This window comes from Ostrea edulis, chromosome 1 (genome assembly GCF_947568905.1).
Source record: "Ostrea edulis chromosome 1, xbOstEdul1.1, whole genome shotgun sequence".
Taxonomy (NCBI): domain Eukaryota; kingdom Metazoa; phylum Mollusca; class Bivalvia; order Ostreida; family Ostreidae; genus Ostrea; species Ostrea edulis.
The window spans coordinates 25,841,779-25,861,366 of NC_079164.1; the positions used below are offsets into that span (position 1 = coordinate 25,841,779).

Genomic DNA, 19,588 nt, shown 5'->3' on the forward strand with positions numbered 1-19,588 from the left:
ATCCAAGATATACTCTTCAAAAATTAAAAACAAAACACAATCTCTTAAAAACGTAGACATTTTCACCATATAGATAAAGGAACAGCAAGTTGCATGTCATTGATAGATGAGATTAGATTAAATCTATTATGAGTAAACTCAGGGCATTTGAAGAAAAATTGACAAGCATTTTCAGCATGGTGACAACAAATGGAATTATCTCGTAAGAAGTGATCTTTATGATCTGCATTTAGATTGCTTGCATTGTTTCTATGCTGACAATAGAAAATGTTTCCTTTGCGTTTAACAGAATCAAAAAGTTTACTAGATTGTAAGCAATATAATTTTTAAAGCAGTTTTAAATGATGAAAGTTATATACATGTATCTTCGTATTGTTATGGATGTGTGCAGGCTGTTAAATTACTCACATAATTATTAAATGTGGTTTTATTTCTGAATGTTGTTGAAGCAGGAAATTCCGGAAAATTGCAATTAAAATGCATAATGCTAAGAGTACAATGTCTATGATGAAACCAAATTGAATTTGAATATAAACATGTAAATTTGAATGTAAAACCTTTCGAGATCTTGCTATAGCTTACATATAATGTTTGACATATAGAAACAATAGTTATGTATACATGTAATTTAATCGTATGTGTTATTTTGACCGCGATTCCGGTATATAATTCTACAGCAGGATGTAACATGAACGGGTAAGTAACCATGCTAATTATGACAGCTGGAGATTATTCTTCTATCAACTTCAAATGTATACTGCACATATTTAATTGTATAAATTCATACTATGCTGTGTGTTGCATTGCCTTTATTTACTTTCATAAGTTTGTAGGTGAGTTTGCGTTTTACATTACAATGTACATTTGTCATATGTTACATATATGCTTAGGAGGTGTGGCAGTTCATAGAATTGTAACGGATAGAAAATAAGAAGCGAGAATTTAAGGAGTAATTTACGTCTTCTGCAAGTCTTTCAAGTGCCGATTTTCTGTCGTTTTGTAATATACAGATGTGCCAGGAATATTTTGTTGGTTTTCAAGGAATTCTAAATCGGTTAATTTTATCGACATTATAAACACCTGGCATATTAGCGAATTGAATTGAATGGTAAATGAAATTCAATTTGCGCTTACGGAGAGAGAGAGAGAGAGAGAGAGAGAGAGAGAGAGAGAGAGAGAGAGAGAGAGAGGCATAAAGACAACTAGAAAAACCACAAAAACTCAAAAGTTCCATGTTCATTTTGACCATACATGTATTGTATTGTGTAGAAGTAGGCAGAGCATACATAGACCTTCTCCTGAGGTAGAAGATGATAAAATTTTAACATTATCAATCAAATTAGTTGCAAGTCTATCAGAAATATCAAGAATAGCTAAAAGTACATATAACGTTAACTCGATATCTATAACAAGCACAAGAAAATATAAGTATCTATGACTTACGTGTAATGATAAAAAGGGTTAGATATAACCGCGTTTACATAAATTGTATCTTTATACATTACGGCAAATGTAGCTATTTTCATTCCAGGTCTAACCCATGTGGAGAAAATTCCAGATTGTTGGAATCTGGAAAATGTGAAGGTAAATGCAATCCTAAATTTAAAAAAGATGACTCCATCAGAGAAGCGTACTAGATTGCCGCGCTGTTAAAAGGTTTTATATCAAATCTAATAAGGTACCTCTTTTGAGGAAAGGTATAGATATATTTCTTCTTTCCAGCTTGCGAGGCTGGTAGATATGGTTGTAACTGCTCTCTACTCTGTCCCAACAATACATTTGGTGTAGGCTGTTACTCCACATGTAACTGTTCTGCTGATGAGATTTGTGATCCCGCAACAGGATGTACTAACAACACCAATGTTTCCTCATATACAACAGGTAAATTTCTCTATAAACATTTATATAACAGAGTTATGAAACGGGTAATATTTTCTATTAGTTGAACAACAGATTGATTTCCCTATGAGCTTTACAATAGATTTCCAGAGTTAGACAACATATTTCCCCATGTGCTATGTAACAGGTAGATTTCCCATGCGTTATATAACGGATAGCTTTCCTATGAGTGATATAACAGATACATTTCCCATGAGTGATATAACAGGCAGATTTCCCATGAGTGATATAACGGGTAGATTTCCCATGCGTTATATAACGGGTAGCTTTCCGATGCGTTATATAACAGGTAGATTTCCCATGCGTGATATAACGGGTAGATTTCCCATGCGTTATGTAACAGGTAGATTTTCCATGCGTTATATAACGGATATATTTCCCATACGTTCTATAACGGGTAGATTTCCCACACGTTATATAACAGGTAGATTTCTCATGTGTTATATAACAGGTAGATTTCTCTTGCATTATATAACGGGTAGATTTCCCATGCGTTATAAAACGGGTAGCTTTTCGATGCGTTATATAACAGGTAGATTTTCCATGCGTTATATAACGGGTAGATTTTCCCTGTGAGTTATACAACATATATCCCCATGACTTATACAACAGGCAGATTTCCCTATGAGCACATTATCCTATCAGTTACAATTAGAATGGTGATTATATTTTCTCTAAATATACAAGACTTGAAGTAAAACCCTCGTTGAGCAACCTGATTTGGAGACCAAAACCACTAGATACCGATATTTTCTTTCTCAAAAGTATTCTATGAATTATTCAAATTGATTTTGTAAGTTAATAGATGATATGATAATTTTGTTACGTTTTACCGATTTCGTGGCAACATATACATTATCAAAGGTGGGGATAACGAACAGTATTCAATTCCGTAACTCCTATAAGCAATACAAAAAATAGCGAGTTAAGGAAACACGGACTCTTGGACACACCACAGACGGGATCAGGTGTCTAGGAGGAGTAAGCATCTCCTGTCGACCGGTCACACCTACCGTGAGTCCTATCTCTTGCTCAGGTAAACAGAGTGATCCGTAGTCAAAATCACTGTGCCAAGAACAGCCCAACAATCGGTATGAAACAAGTGAGGCAGCATTTGACCGAATGAAAGCTTGTATTGGCCAACTGCATCGTTATAACGACCATAGAATTTGCGAAAAGCTGACTTTAAACGAGACTGTTGAAACCCCTGCACCATCAATTTGTTTGTCAGTAGATTTCCTCGATTTTTAGTTTACCGCTAATAGCTATCCAAGTATGAAGCAGATGTGGAAGACTCATGGTGTTTTTCATCTCGAGTTCACAGAGATATATCAAATCGACATTCGAATGAAAATGGCTGATTTGTCCTCATCTAGAAATTTGTGAATTAAAGCTGACATGAATTAATAAATATATACTACTCAAAATTTGATAATGATCATAGATATTTTTCTGTTTAAAAAATTAATAACTGCATAACTGGCAATATTGTGTCCAAGTGAAATCAAAAACGTCTTCAACAAACTCGCACGTGCATTTCATGCCATGGGAAATGCGTTGCTCATCACAGTTTATGCTTTTGCTACCATTGCATGATTTTCACTCAGGCATCGGTGTCTGATTCTTTCTAAAATTTGAAACTCACTTGAGTGTTTACACTACGTTTATCAACACAATGCCCCCTCAACGTGTAAGGCGTCGCCTGACGATAGAACAACTGGGCAGATGTATTGGAATGCTTGACGCTGGCTATTCACAACGTGACGTTGCAAATGCACTAAACGTCAGTCAGAGCGTTGTAAATATGGCCTGGAACCGACAGCAAAGTTTTGGTACAGCAGCAAACCGACATGGGGTGGTCGTCAGAGGTCGACAACCCAACGCCAAGACCATTTGGTGGCTCTTCAGGCACGACGCCATCCCTTCGTGACAGCTACCAGCGTACGTAACGATCTCCTGAATGCCTCGGGGATGAATGTCTCCACTCAAACGATACGGAATCAGCTTCACAATGCAGGTCTCAACTCGAGAAGGGCACCTGTTCGAGTCCCTCTGACTGTTCGACACCGGCGGGAGCGATTGGACTAGGCTGAAGATCATGTCACTTGGACACAGAACGATTGGGTTCAAGTTCTGTTCACAGATGAGTCCGGGTATTGTTTGGACTTTACAGACAGGAGGCACCGAGTGTGGCGACGACAACGTGAACGTTTCCATGATACCAACATCAGTGAACATGACTGTTATGGTGGTGGTTCCATCATGGTCTGGAGTGAAATCAACAGGGATGGAAGAACAGATCTTCATGTCCCGGAGAGAGGAACAATGCCGGGGGTGCGGTACCGGGATGAGATCCTAGATGTTTACGTCAGAACCTACACTGGTGCTGTTGGCCCTGAGTTCATCCTGATGGATGCTGCAGGTTACCCTTTCACACCGTAGAGCACAACCCACGAATTTGGAAGAGCTCAGAAACGCCCTCGTGGAAGAGTGGAACAACCTTCCCATTGGAAACATCCGGGTGCTTATTGACACCATGTCTCGACGTTGTCAAGCCGTCATTGATGCAAGGGGAGGCCGGTATTGACACTTCATCGACTAAGTGTAATGATGGACTATCCCCAACAACTCTGTAATTCTTTCTCTGGTTTGCTGTTACCTTTTTGTAATGAAATGCCTTTTGGTGTTGTTATCAGATTTCAAGCATTCCTTATCGATCAAAGTGCATGCCGTTCATGAATTTTCATTCATAACCTGAGTAAACACATTTCTCAGTCAAATTTATGTCTTTTGTTATGTTGGTGGTAAATTACACAAATATAACCTAGTGATCCTTATCAAATTTTGAGTAGTATAATATAATTCTATAAGTCCACCATATTTCTTTGCTAATCCGCCATATTATTTGGATATTCTATTGTTATATGTATCGGGGTTCGCATGGTATATAAGGGGATGAGTATCTACGCTTCACTTCACATCAGTGTCTTTGATTTATATGTGTGGGTAGCTTCGACAGGTAAACACGTACATCTCCGATACTAATCTATAGGACATCAAAAAGAAATGAAATCAAGTTTTGGAACACCACGCAGTGCTAAAATTTATAATAAGCATATCGTATAGTAGTAAATCATTCTAAAGGTTTGGATAAATAAATATAAAATGCCTTTTCTTTACGTGAATGTTCGTACATTTGCAGTAAATATGTCAAAACTATACAAAAAAGTCGGAGAAATCTTTCATCTATCATCTATTGATAAAATGGAATAAGCAAAGGGTATAAAATTTATACCATTCACACTTCAAGAAAAAAGCAAATACATAAACTTATGCACGCGACATGTATGCTCGCCATCAAAATGCATCGAATGCGGACGATTATTTACCTGGGTCTACTCGTAATATATGTAAAGGATCGCAGATGTACGTGTACACTTGTCGAAAATAATCTAAGTAGTAGTAAAACTCCCTTTATTTGCATAATCCATGAAACAAAACGATAAACTTCATTTGTATTCGTACAGTAAATGTCATTGCCCATTGTACAGACTGCGACACATCTAGCTCGTGCCGATCAGCTATCTTCGATCAGGGGAAGTATCAGAGTAGAATATTTACCCTGTATTGTGCATGAATCCTTATATCGCATGACTTACTGGTCAGAGTATTGCAGATTTATAAATCAGGAAATTATTTAGGTACATAAATTGTTTATGTATATATAATTTGCATATACAACACTGTACGAGTGCATGGGATGAGAGAGAGAGAGAGAGAGAGAGAGAGAGAGAGAGAGAGAGAGAGAGAGAGAGAGAGGTTTCAACCGGTGATCTTGTAATAATCACGCTTTTATCAAGACAAATTATATCGTTAATTCAATAAAATAGAACCATAACTCAATATTGTTCTCATTAATTGATAATACAGATTTATTTGATTCATTTAAAGCACGCAATAATTAAAGATTAAACATATCTTTAGATAAAGTTATTTTCAATTACTTCATTTTATGCTAATTTGGCATTCAATAGATCTTTTATATATCTATGCTATTTTGCATTATTGCATTCTGCGTTGAACTCGACGCAAATTAATTATACTAATGCAAAATGCAATAATTGAGTTTATCATATTATGCGTCGCTATCAAACACATAGAATCAAGGTGAGGGGACAAGAGTGACTATCCCCCACCTTTAATAACAATATCCATTATTTGTTATTTTGTAATGCAAATAAAAGATATATTGGGTGACAACCCCTCCCCCCACTTGACCCCAGCTTAAACGTTCTGATATAATAGTAGAAGACACACACCACCACCAATTAAGAAAATGAAGATATTATGAGGCACTCATAGTAGAGGACTCTAACCACCCCATCCCACCCCCAACGATTGAAGAAAATGAAGTGTAGGGGGAAAGTATTGAGGCAGTCAAAGTAAAAGACTCGTTAACCCTTCACACCCACATTAGGACTGAACATCGGACCAAACATCTTGGTTTTTTTTTTTTATTTTATTGCTGTTTTCGTTCATCTTTTTAAACTATTATTTCGAATGGCAAGAAATTTTGAAGAATCCATTTTTCCAATTTTTTTCTTCCTGATGTATTCCCTCCCCCATGAAAAATGACAATACATGTCTGGTTATTACATGTACATTTTGCTTTGCAACATATGCATGTATACTGATTGTATGGTGTAGAATTGCACCCTTTACCAAGTTTTCCTTCATTTACGCAGTGTAAGGAATGGTAAACTAAAATCACAAAACAAAATGCATAAAGACCAAGCTATTTTTAAACGTAGGAACTTCATTCACGAATACATAAATACATGTCTTCAGAAAAATCGCATGCATGCATTGCAGGACTATATCATATGTGTGTTTTAACGTTTCTATAACATGCCATAATGATTACTTTCAGGCTTGAGTGTAATTTATTCATAAATATTTTCATTTCGTAGATCTGGCGCAATGGATATATACTGAAAATTTACATACCTCTGTAGGTCGAAATTTCAAATTCAAATGTATTCGATATATATAAGATGTTAGTATTCATAAATCAGTAAAATTCGTGTCGAGGTTTTATTTGATATGATAGTGTCAATATACTGTAATGCATTAGTAAGATATGCAAAAGGCAAGAGTATAAACATTTTCCTTTTTCATTATTAGTATCAATATCTATATGATCACGAAAAAACATGATATAATTTATATCCGGATTCATGCATATGCCGATTTAGATAACAATAAAAACAAAGCTGCATAGTTTGGGGAGGGGGGTTCTAATGGGTCTGATAAAATTAAAAGAAGGAACCTCACATTTACATTTAAACTAGATGTATTTCAAAATGATTTCATTTCTGCTCTGACTGAAAGCATATGCATGATTCTAAAGTCGGGAACGAATCTTACATACAAAATAATTAATAGGGGAACACATAAATTCGAGCTCCTTTGGAATTTAATGAAATGCAGGTATGCCCATTTCTTTTAAAACGAATGGATATGTTGTTTTAGGCACGAATACAGGGGGTTTGGGTGGGCAGGGAGGCTGGTCTGCTTTCCCTCACGTTTTTGACAATTTACTTCTTTCCGTTCTTCTAACATACCAAGTCAGTATTTTCTACATGCGCAATTCAAAGCAAGGTGAAGAGAACGAACAGTGATCAATCTCATAACTCCTACAAGCAATACAAAATAGATAGTTGGGCAAACAAAACTATTTTTTTTTTCAATTGTTATGAATTCAATTATAAGCATCAACTCCTGTAAGTTTCCAATATATTGTAATTCACAAATTTTTAAATAGCTGGAAATTTTTAATGCTTGTAAGCTTACATTTATATCAGTGATCGATTTTCTTTCCTTCTGTGAAATGATATATTGTACATACAAGTAAGACTCTCTCTCTCTCTCTCTCTCTCTCTCTCTCTCTCTCTCTCTCTCTCCTGTTAAATCAATGAGTATGGACATACATAGACCGTAAATAAGTATATGGTCACCAAAGAGACAATAAAATTATATTTTCGTTTATATATTTCCTTTTATATGTGTCTTTGTGTAATCAATTGTTTATTATTGATTGCAAATGCAATACCCGCATTTTCACACAGGTGTATATTTCTATCATTATTCCCTTATTTGTATATCCAAGTTTGTATATGATCATCAATAAATTTTGAATTGTGCACGCAATATATCCAACCAGATGCTAGGTGTATATCATTAGATTCCCGATTTCTATAAACTGCAAAACCTCGACCAGACAAGCATTCAATACAGGAAAACAAATTTCGACTCTGACATCTCCCCTGATTGAAAACACCCTGTTTGGCACGGGTGAAGTGTGTCGCAGTCGGTATAATGGAACGACAACGTGTTGTAAAGTTCTAACGAGATACAAATGGATTTAATTATACCTCAGTATAAGAATGCCATGCAACGCGTAATCTGATTGGTCTAGACGGTCACGTGCCAGGGAGGACAAAACTTCATATCTCCCTCTCAGAAATCATATCTCCCTATCATATTTACCCCTTGGACAGCCTCGTGTATTTTCCATAAATTTAACGTCAAGGTAGATGAAGTGTATTGTGACTTCACAATAAGTCCGAGTCATTCTACTTTCATAGTTCGTAAGGCACACAATATGCAGGTCTCTGATACACAGTTGAATCGCATGGTTTTGGTTTTGGTTGATACAAAAACAAGCAATTAAATCAGCACTCAAGGAGAATGGAAATACAAAAACTGGTTATCATATCACTGTATTTCGTTGTTTGTACCTTCTACAGTAATACGTTGACGGCGCGGTGTTACCGTTAGGACGATCCCAGCTACATACAACGTAGATGAGCGGACTCCAATTTCAAACGTACTTTTGTAGTCTTGCTTTGTTTCGGTATAATAAACAATTTATTGCATGAATGTTCGGGAGATATGAAGATTTATTCACCCAAGAAAAATCATATTCCCCTCGGGCGTTGCCCTTGGGGAATATGATTTTTCTTGGGTGAATAAATCTTCATATCTCCCTCACTATCATGCAATAAATGTATATTATCATTTTGTTTCGTGGATTCATCATAATAAAGAGAATCTAATATTTTCGGTAGGTGCACATCTCCGATACCTGTTAAGTAGACATCCGTATTTGATACGTATTTGATAAGTTTTACAGAATGGAACATTCAAATGTTTTACTGATGTAAAAGATGTGGTTGGTACAAAGAACGTTTTAAGCTATTATTGTCTTATTTCAAAATTACCCAAAAAGATTAAAAGACAAATTGCTGATTTTAAAAACAAAGCACATCATGAATTTTTGAGTCCAAATCAATGTATTTTTGATGTGCCATCTTTTTGCTGTAGACCTAATCAATTTTAGAATGTTTGCATATGTTGTTCTTCCGTAAATTTAGGAGATCAGCAGATTGATATGTCATTATGTATTGTGTGAATAGTTTTTGGTCTGATCCCCTTATTATATTATGTATATATTTTTCCTTATTTGCGTCATTTGAATAAATGACATATTTTATCTCTACAGTGGTGTTGATGTTATTGATCTAAACTCAGCATAAACGGAGCTGCGGTGAGTTTGTGCAGCATGAGGAAACATAAATGCATTGTACAGAAATGAACTCTAGTTCTAATGTTAAATTGTTATATCAAGTTTTGAAGGAAAAGGAGTTCATAGCCCCACAACTCAAAAGAGAGAAGTGGGAAACTTATCTCAGTGAAACTATTTCAGGAAAATGTTATACTTAATTTTACTGTATGAACGCATCATTATGCACAAAAGAAACAAAATTAATTGATTTTCAATACCGTAGTATGTGTTATATAGCTACAAACTCTTTCCTTCACAAACTTAAACTTGTAGACAATGACTTGTGTTCATTTTGCAAAAGCGAAAGAGAAACATTCACTTATATTTTTTATGACTGTGCGTATGTATCTGCTTTCTGGAGAGATTTTGTGAAATGGTACAATGCACTTGAAAAAGATTATAAAATCACAAAAAGAATTGTGTTACTAGCCAATATTGATGGAAGCTGTTTGGAAAATTTTCTTCTTTTGTTAGCAATAGAGCACATTTATTACTCCAGATCACAGGGCTCAAATTGTCAGATGCAATTGATTTGTTTAAATACTATAGAAATTTATAAAAATATTGTCAAAATGTATTTCATAGCAAATCGAAAATGCTTGGTAAATGGGCATTGTATGATAATATAATGGACAAATAGTTTGTTGAAAATCACTATACATTTATATGAAAAATAAAACAATTACCTTTATCTTTAAATTTGCATGTGTATATATGTACTTTTATGTGTGTATTTATATTTATGTGTGTGTATGTATATACTATATATAGAATTCATTGTAATTGTTGATTTACAAGGTGCACGGAGTAATTGCAAATGTGAATGAGCGAGTGAAGATTACAGTTTGTATGTATAAATGTTTTGAAAATACAAAAATAAAACATTAAAAACAAGACTGTTGGAAGACCTGATCACCAAAGACCACGAAGATTTTGTCAATGAGGAACTCCAGCATATTTTTTATTTCAACTTCAGAGTACTTGTGTATGGAATCAGAGTGACGTTTAATAAAATATTTTTTGGGATGACTGATCACTGCATAGGAATATTTGCGTTTTCCATTTTTGTTGATAAAGCAACTATCTATGATGTCAAAAAGTCTAGTCTTTAATTTATTGCGAGGAATGGTCGTGTAAAGAGTTGAAAAGTCGTACGTTTTGATGTTGATTTGAGAAAAGTTTTGTGATTTCATGTTTACTAAAAGTTCTTTGGAAGTGTTTTTAGAATCCACATTTGATTTACACCACACCGGGCATATGTAGTTGCACAGTACGTTTGAGTAGAATAAATATTGATAACATGAATCCATTTCAATCCGTAGTAGTTTAAGTTAATCTTACTGAAAATCGTAGTCTGAACGCAATGCAGATTAAATATTGTGTGTTAAGTTTACTCATGTTATGCCAATCCCAGTTTGAACCGCCCTAAGTAACACGATGCGCATAATGCCCAGTGATTTTCTTGATTGAAAAGAAATGTCAATTTAAACCAGACACAGTTGATCAGTCCCCATACAATTGTAGATGGATGGTCGTATAATCACTCATTACATCGAGTCATATGAAATGCAAAACATTTTGTATATGGCATTATTAAATATTTCAATCCGACTGCTATGTAACGACCATGGGTGATTGTTTCTTTATGATAATTCAGACAATATCGTACATGTACCACATATCATCCGTCTACTGATTTGTTTATTTATCTAGAAGCTCAAGAGACGACAACAGTGCTGAGAAATAGTGCAGCGCCATTAGCGCCATTAAAGCCATTAAGGATGTTCATCGCTGTTATTATTGCCTTAACAGCCTCATTGGTTCTAGTGGTTACACTGAGCATTTCCTGCATAGTTATTGTATTAAGGTAATGATAATTATCTATCATAATATCAGTTGTTGTGTCACAATATCCCTGTTTATTGTAGTTAAACTTTTATCTCTCTTTTTATCCCCCCTACTTGAAGATGCAGGGGCACATATTTTTGGTTTGTCTGTCTGTGTGTCTGCAAAACTTTAACACTAGTCATAACTTTTGAATAGATGCTAATAGAGCTTCATATGTTACATGTGTAATGTATTCCTGGTGACATAACCTTTCTTTGGTTATCAAAGGATTTGACCTCGTGATCGTTTGACTTGCTTTTGAGTAATTTAGACCAAAGCCATAACTTTTAAATGTTTAGTAATATGTCTTTTATATTCCACATGTACTTCCTTTTGAAAAGACCTTTTTTAAGTAGCATATTTTTAAATTCCTCCTGGCCTTGACCTTTTACCTACTTTTGAAATGTTAACCTTGGTCATAACTTTTGAACGGGTTGGGCTAAGGCTTTGCTATTTCACATGTGTCTTCTTTGTAATAATAGTTTTCATTTCTGAGTTTGTAATCTTGACCTTGGGGTTTGACATACTTTTGAAACACTTTAACCTTGGCCCTTATCAACTACGTCGCAATTCGGGTGCATCAGTGTTTTAGAAGCACAAATTGTTTCATTGTGTGATTGTATGACTGAAATTTAGGTTTAACAAAAGCCTTCAGAAATTTAAGATAATTATCGATTCATATGTAGGGCAACTTGTAAAAGTGACAAACATCAAATGTCAATGTATTTTTGAAAAGACTCTAGGGATTTGAAATTTTGGGAAGGTCACTCAACAGGAAAATAAGATTTAGCAACGAAAAGATACATTGTACATGTATTTATTTTCACTATATTTTTAGTGCTGTAATAACAACGCATAAATACATGTATTTATTTTTACTGTATTTGTCTGTAGACGAAACTCGAAAAAGGGGACAAAAAAAGCTACGAGTAAGTGTCCTAATGTTTTTATTATCGTTGAAATAACAGCGTGCCACTTCGCTTGATGGAGCGTGCAAATTTCAATCACTGATTGGTCATGTAGTTTCAGTAAAGTTAGCTTGGATGACCACGTTATGCCATTCTTTCAATGAAGCCGCACCTAAACATTTGCAGGGTGATCAAGCTGTCATGCTGTTACTGAAATAATTGCATTAATTATTGAAATAAAACTCACTGCAGTCATTGTTACCATAAACTAATGGACAGTAAGATAAAAAAAATCTAGTATGGAACACGTAATGTCAATTGCTGCGAAATGAAAAAAGCAGGCTCGCAAATTCAGCTCTAAAATTTTTAAAACTTTCCAAACTCATTGATGATGAATATCATCAATAGCATTAAAAGTCACCAACCTTTATCTCTTTATGACGAAACAATCCTATTCTGTTGTATTATGACAAAATCATCTGCGACTATATTCTCTGTGTTTGAGATAGTGTAAATATGCTATATTTTTCGCCAACTTTCGATTCAAATTTGCTGATAAGATAAAGAGCAATCATTAATTATGTAATAATCAACAAAACATTTTTAAATCTGTGACTGAGTAGATATCATATAGATTGTTACACATTCGCAATATGTATCTATTCATAACAAAGTCTTGCAATTTCGCCCCGCTTCTAAGAAAGACTCTAATATTTCTATAAATATGTAGAGAAACAATGTGATAATTTATGAAATTTCAAATTGATGGAATTGAAGTTATGCCATTCGCAAAATAAATCTTTAAAATGGATAAAGTTTTTGATTTTAAAGATACAACTTTGTAATACGGATTAATACTGTATATTTGTAAAATTATCATAACGATAGATATATATTATGAATAAAAGGTGTCATCAATTCTAACTATCGTTTAGAAACAAAGAACAGCGAAGAGATGTCTGAGACCGCGGAACAAAATCCAGATTCCCATTCGTACCTTACCATCAGCGAAAGATCCTTTCGTCTGTATGCCGATGTTCACTATGACGAAGCGGAGGAAAGGAAGAGCTTAACATCAGTATCATTACACAGTAAGGGATACGATACCAGCGTCAGTGATAAAAGTGAAGGATCCGATGATTATCTAACACCGACAGTAAAGACTGCCAAAAAAGACACAACCGGTAGTCAGTCATCTGTAACACCGACAGTAAAAACTGCCCAAAAAGATACAACCGGTAGTCAGTCATCTGGCGATTATGACGATACCATCACAAAATGTTCAGAAACCTGTATCTGAGCATGACGATTAAATACAGATTGCTATCATAGAAACATAAGGCATGTTTGATGTAATTAAAGCATGAGATGTCTCTTTTAACTTTTACCGTTAATTCCCAGCTCTTTCCCTTCCTACATTTTACAGAATTTGCGAAATGGTGATTTTAAACGAGACTGTTGAAACAATGCATTGTAACATCAAACTATTTGTCGTTAGTCTACCTCGATTTAAAAAACTGTTCATACGCATAACATGTTCATAAGCATCGAATCAGTTGAGAGACATAAACACCATATGTAGGTGATGATGGAATATTGTTAAATAAAGATGGTAGGTTGACGATGGAGAAGCTGAAATCATCCCCTTTACCATAAAGTTGAGTTGTTAGTTTACCGTCAATATCCATGTTCAAGAACCTAATTTTGATGCAATTCATCAAATCGGCCACTAAGATTTTAAGATATTCTAAACTAGTTCCATGAAACACGAAAAATGTAAGATGAAATATTTTAAACAAAATCAAGAAACAATTCGAGTACTCACTTTAAAAAACATTAACTACTACACGAGTAACGTGTGTTCAGCAGAGGGTTGATATTTATCAGTGGACACGTACCCGGTTACACCAAGGATTTTGCAATACATATTTCACAAAAATGTTTCTTGTCTACTAAGCAAGAAATGAATTTATTCAATACATTTACGATGATTACGATGACTATTCAACATGGATTTAATTTAACATAATCCTTCAATTCCTTAAATCTAAAGTCCCGAGACAATGGGCTTTTACCAATGGTTCAGTCAAGTGACCTAATGTATCTTACCAGCTGATGTCTCCAGCTCACTTTGACACTGGGGTATAGAGTCTTTTTTTTTTTTTTTTTTTTTTTTTTTAGACATTATTGCCAAGTGTCAAACCTACGATGGTTAATCAGCTAGCAAACATAAACCGTAAGGCTTATTCAGCCCTAACGTAGCCTTACATTTACAAAGGATCAGCTTTTCTGCGTCTCTTTTGTGGACATTTCTGCTTCGCTGTGGAGATCAGACAAAATGATCTGCGGTCGACCAATATATAAATAGCATTTCCCGAACTTATTTCACTGCAAGGGAAACATGTTATCAAACATGATTGGATGAAGTTTAAAAAGTGAAACATTATTTATTCTCAAATCATATAACAGTATCATGTGTATGTGAAAATTCTATTAGTTTTACACAAGATATTTTATTATTAAAATGCAGTTAAGCCCTCTTGTTCTCATCAGGACGAAATGGGGACTTAAAAGCGACCAACATATTTTTTTCACGCCCCTCTAAATTGAAATCCACAATTCGCCCTTGCTCATTGGAAAATTTGCATTGAAAATGCTTAAATTCACCCTCATGATGGTACGTAGATTGAGTAAATGAATATTATTAGATTTTGAGTTTCAATAGATTGCAGAACAAAACTTGCTTCACAAATGTGCTGAATGTGTCATAGAATGAAATGGCAAGACATACCCTCTATCTATATCATATGATGATGGCAATATTACTCGCTGGACTAGCTATACTGCGGATGTTTTCAACTCTGATTTGCACGTCGCGGATCTTAAGCAAAGCAATAACCGAATATACATGCATATAAATATTTGCGGCTGTAGCATATTGAAACTAACTTAAATTATTCTAATCAATTCATTTATTTACTTACATTGTGATATCTGGAATGTTATAATGAGTTGTTTCTATAATTCATACACTGTCATTACGGGGAATACTTGTACAAGATACGTATAAAATCGTTAATTCATAATATTTATTTAATAACGAATAAAAATGAAACGTATTAATTGAAATTATAAAGAGTTACATGTATATTTATACATATCTCTAAAAATCTTTAATCAGAGCTTTTATAGTATATCAGTGTGTACAATTTTACCAAAACAACAGAGGATCGTAAGATAATACGAAACTGGAAGAAATTGCTAATATCTGCTATATGTAAAACTTTTACATTTTACATTTACGTTATTTACATTTAGACTAGTCAGATTCCCAACATTATCTACGTTGCAGTAGCATGTCAAGAACGGCCTGACAATTGGTTTGAAACACGTCCGACAACATTCGACCTAACGACACGTTGTATTTGTAGATTTACATCATGGTAACGATCATAGAATATTCTAAATGCTGACTTTAAACCAAACCTTGGAAACCCTTGTAACATCATCTTACTTGTCAGTAGCCTGAATCGATTGAAAAAAACCAGACCAAACCCTAATCATTCATGCGTATCGAATCAGTCGAGAGATATGAACACGATTTGCAAGTGGCAATGGAATATTGCTACATAAATATAGGAAGTTAGCGATGTTAAAGCTGAAGTAACCTCGTTTGTCATAAAGTTGAGTTGTTAGTTTGCCGTTAACATCCATGTTTAATAACATCTCTAAGTACAATTCTGAAATGGGAGACTCTCTAGTGCCTTTTATTTCGAGTTCACTGAGAGATATCGAATTAGTAATAGATAAACGTCATCGTTATACTGGTTGCAGATCTATCTGTCGATTTGAAGGCCACAGCAAGAATTCTTTCTTCTCGTATGCAAGGTTTATGATATAATAATCATATAGTTGGTCACACCTCTCGTAATCAAACATTTGTGGATCAGATTAGTCACTGTGGCATATGGAATATATAGCCAGTGTAACAGTTCATAAGTATGTCCAGTATTTAGACCATTATGACAGTGAATGACTGAATGTGCCGTTATGTAAGCATTCATTGTTTTAAAATAAGAAGTAGATGACAATAAATGATTTGATAGAGGAGCAACTTACATGTACGATTTTCATCCACCACTTCAGAACTACGATATCCGCTATGTACCTAAATCATACACTAGGTCATTGTCTACAATATACCAGGACTTCTGAATTGATTTTATCATAAATTTACAGCCCGGATTTACCTCCCGTGCATTTGATGAAGTTTTCAGTTGACGTGGTAGAAGATCTGGTTGAAACCAAATACAAATTGATCAACTTGCTGAAACTTCTTCTGAAAATGCATGTATCTTATGTACATCGTCTAATTAAAACTAGCGATATTGTGTTAACAGCATACACATATTTACGTACATGGTAGGTGTCTTGAAAGATATGCAATATTTGGACTATTGAAAGAAAACATGATAGCGAACAACGTTTGACAAGCCCTGTTCGTGTTTTCGACCCGAGATCAAATATCAATTATCTTTCAATACAGTTACAATCAATTGAGTTTATTGTAGATCACAATATTAAGTTAATGCAGTAAGGGAATATATTATAAACAATGGAAGCACGGGTTTCATGTAAGATAAGATAATACAAGTTACAGATACCCGATACTTCCATTTTTCTAACTGACAACAAATGTATAACCTCGACTCATGGTAGCATACGAGAGCAATAATTTCCAGAGGAGCGATGGAGTTCTGGTGATGTCTGTCGATAAGTGTCTGATAGGCTTTGATTTCAAATTGAATTTAAAGATTCCCTGATTGCACACTGGAAAGCAGTGCTTTGCCGTTGTGGAGGATCCAATACACTAAATTGTCCCTGTGTGTAAGTATTGTACATATTGTGGTTACCATATGATAATGGTCAAACTAAGTCAGCAACCCAAGTACTGTACTCAGTACCTGAAGGATATCATACACTGACCAATAATCTAGTAGATTGTCCCTATGTAAGTACTTACAGTGGTTACTATATACTGTATTCAGACTAAGTCAGCAACCAAAACATTGTACTCAGCACCTGTAGGATAGAGAAGAATGAAAACATGATTTTTATTAATATTCATAAAACTTCGTCTTGAATTTAACTGCAGAATTGGCAGTCTGTAGCTAAACGGTCAAATATTTTGGAATGGGTGAACTAGATATTAAATTGCCACCAAATCGATGCGTATATATTAGATGCAATAATGTAGCCCTTTCCGATTTTGGTTGTTTGTTTGTTTGTTTTTGTTTGTTTTGTTTTGTTTTGTTGTTGTTGTTTTTTGGAATGGAGGCTAGAACTTAGGATCCTCGTAATGGTGCAGATGCAGGAGTGATCATAAAGTGATTCACCCCCGCAACATTTACGATCATTCTAAACATTTTCTGACTTTCTTTACGTAAATAAAATGACATTCTATGTTTCTTAGTCCATATATAAATTTACAACCTGCACATTACAATTTGTGAGGTTCTATTCTACCTTTTTAACAATTCCGACATATTCCAATTTCTCGATTAATTCATATTATGCGCCATGTTTGAGCTGAACTTCCGGTTGCCAAGTTAAATGTAATTGCATATTCCGATATAAGATCATATAAGATAGTGTTTTACATCATGGACGATTACGGAGGAGAATGCTATTTTGTCGGTATTGAAAGAGTTCAGATTTGAAATCAAGTTAAAAACGAACAGCAGATTGTATTTTTTTTCTGCCACCGTATGGTTTTCTTTATTTTGTCGGAATGGCTCAAGTAACTACATTTTCGAGCTGATTGTCAATGTTTAGGTTTTTCAGTAGATCCACCTACGAGATATCTTGATAATAGACGAAGAAGTTTTTAAAAACACCTTTATTAGACGTGGCCAAGCACTGAGTTGGTACTCATTTTAGTGTAAACATTGGAGACAAGTATTCGGAGCTTATTACAGGTCATTCATAAAAATATTTTGCACCATTACGATCATTCTATGATATTGTAGCCCCCTCCCGAAAATGTCAGAATAAAAAAAATAGGAGATGGTTACATTATTGCAGCTAGATAGATATGTGTTAAAATGACACAAAAATATCATAATAAGAAAAAACAATTTGAGATATACTCAATTACACTTTGATTTCTAACCCAGCGTTTACATCATTTTTGTATTATCATTAAACCAATTATAAAATATCTTAAAATGAATAAGAAATTTTACGTAACGTTTTATTATTTAACAGTATATTATATATAAATCAGGAAATTGTTGTGTAAGAGGTATAGCAATAGTGCAAATATCAGCATAATAATTTCGTAAAAAGCAAAAACCCATGGTGTCACCTTAATGACTATGACGCAGGGCGGCCTAGTGGATCCTCCCTACCAATACAAACAATCTAACCCTTAAACAAATAACAACTAAATAAATAATTGCCAGAAGAGTGACGAGAGTTGTGTTGATGCCTGTTCATGTGTATCTGATAGGCAAATTTGATGGTCGTTATGGTCGTTGTAACGATCTGATTTACCAATACAGCTTGTCATTGGGTAAAATGCTGTCTGGCCAATTGAGGTCGTTCTTTGTATACTGATTACGAACAGTGATCAATCTCATAATTTCCATAAAGAATACGCAATTAAGAGTACGACAAAGCACGAACACCTGGACAAATCCCAGAGGTGGGATAAGGCGTCTAGTAGAAGTAAGCATTCCCTGTTGACCGGTCACACCCGCCATGAGCTCTCTATCTTTATCAGGTAAACTGAACTGAATAAATTAGGAAGGTGAAGATAACGAATAGTTATCAACCTCATAACTCCTATAAGCAATACAAAATAGAGAGCTGGGCTAGCACGGACCCCTGGATATACCAGAGATGGGTGCCTAGGAGGAGTAAACATCCCCTGTTGATCGTCCACTTCCGCTGTGAGCACTATGTTTTCATCGGATAAACGGAGTATTTTTTCATTGATGGAGGTACATTATATGTACCACGAACCCCCCCCCCCCCGAAAACTGTATCATTGCGGATAGCGCATGTAGCTTAGTTTCCTGGAGGGTTGTCACAGCTTCCAAAGGTGGATATAAGAGAGTGTTGTAAAGGGTAATGCAAGTTTTGAAGGTGAATTGCTAAGACATTGCTTTTGATGGTCATTGCAGTGCCTGTTTTAAATTCGTACGGAAACTTCGTTCCCATGTCCACTCATGAACGTAATATGCCGGAGTTCGAAACCGTCGTC

At 34.9% G+C, this 19,588-nt stretch overlaps 1 protein-coding gene across 1 annotated transcript; it reads left to right on the top strand.

Annotated features, from left to right (window-relative positions):
* The first annotated feature begins 1,409 nt into the window (after window positions 1–1,409).
* On the top strand, window positions 1,410–14,450 carry LOC130053916 (N-acetylglucosamine-1-phosphodiester alpha-N-acetylglucosaminidase-like). Its single transcript, XM_056161767.1, has 5 exons — window positions 1,410–1,584; window positions 1,723–1,881; window positions 11,240–11,393; window positions 12,308–12,342; window positions 13,257–14,450. The coding sequence occupies exons 1-5, from the start codon at window positions 1,449–1,451 to the stop codon at window positions 13,619–13,621; spliced, it is 849 nt and encodes a 282-aa protein (XP_056017742.1). The 5' UTR covers window positions 1,410–1,448; the 3' UTR covers window positions 13,622–14,450.
* The last annotated feature ends 5,138 nt before the right edge of the window (window positions 14,451–19,588 follow it).

What these genes read in the sequence shown, in the direction of transcription:
- LOC130053916 (XM_056161767.1), top strand. Translation starts at nt 1,449, where the DNA reads ATGATAAAAAGGGTTAGATATAACCGCGTTTACATAAATTGTATCTTT. An exon ending in GGAATCTGGAAAATGTGAAG is followed by an intron (nt 1,585 to 1,722) that starts GTAAATGCAATC and finishes TCTTCTTTCCAG; the next exon opens with CTTGCGAGGCTGGTAGATAT. An exon ending in TGTTTCCTCATATACAACAG is followed by an intron (nt 1,882 to 11,239) that starts GTAAATTTCTCT and finishes TTATTTATCTAG; the next exon opens with AAGCTCAAGAGACGACAACA.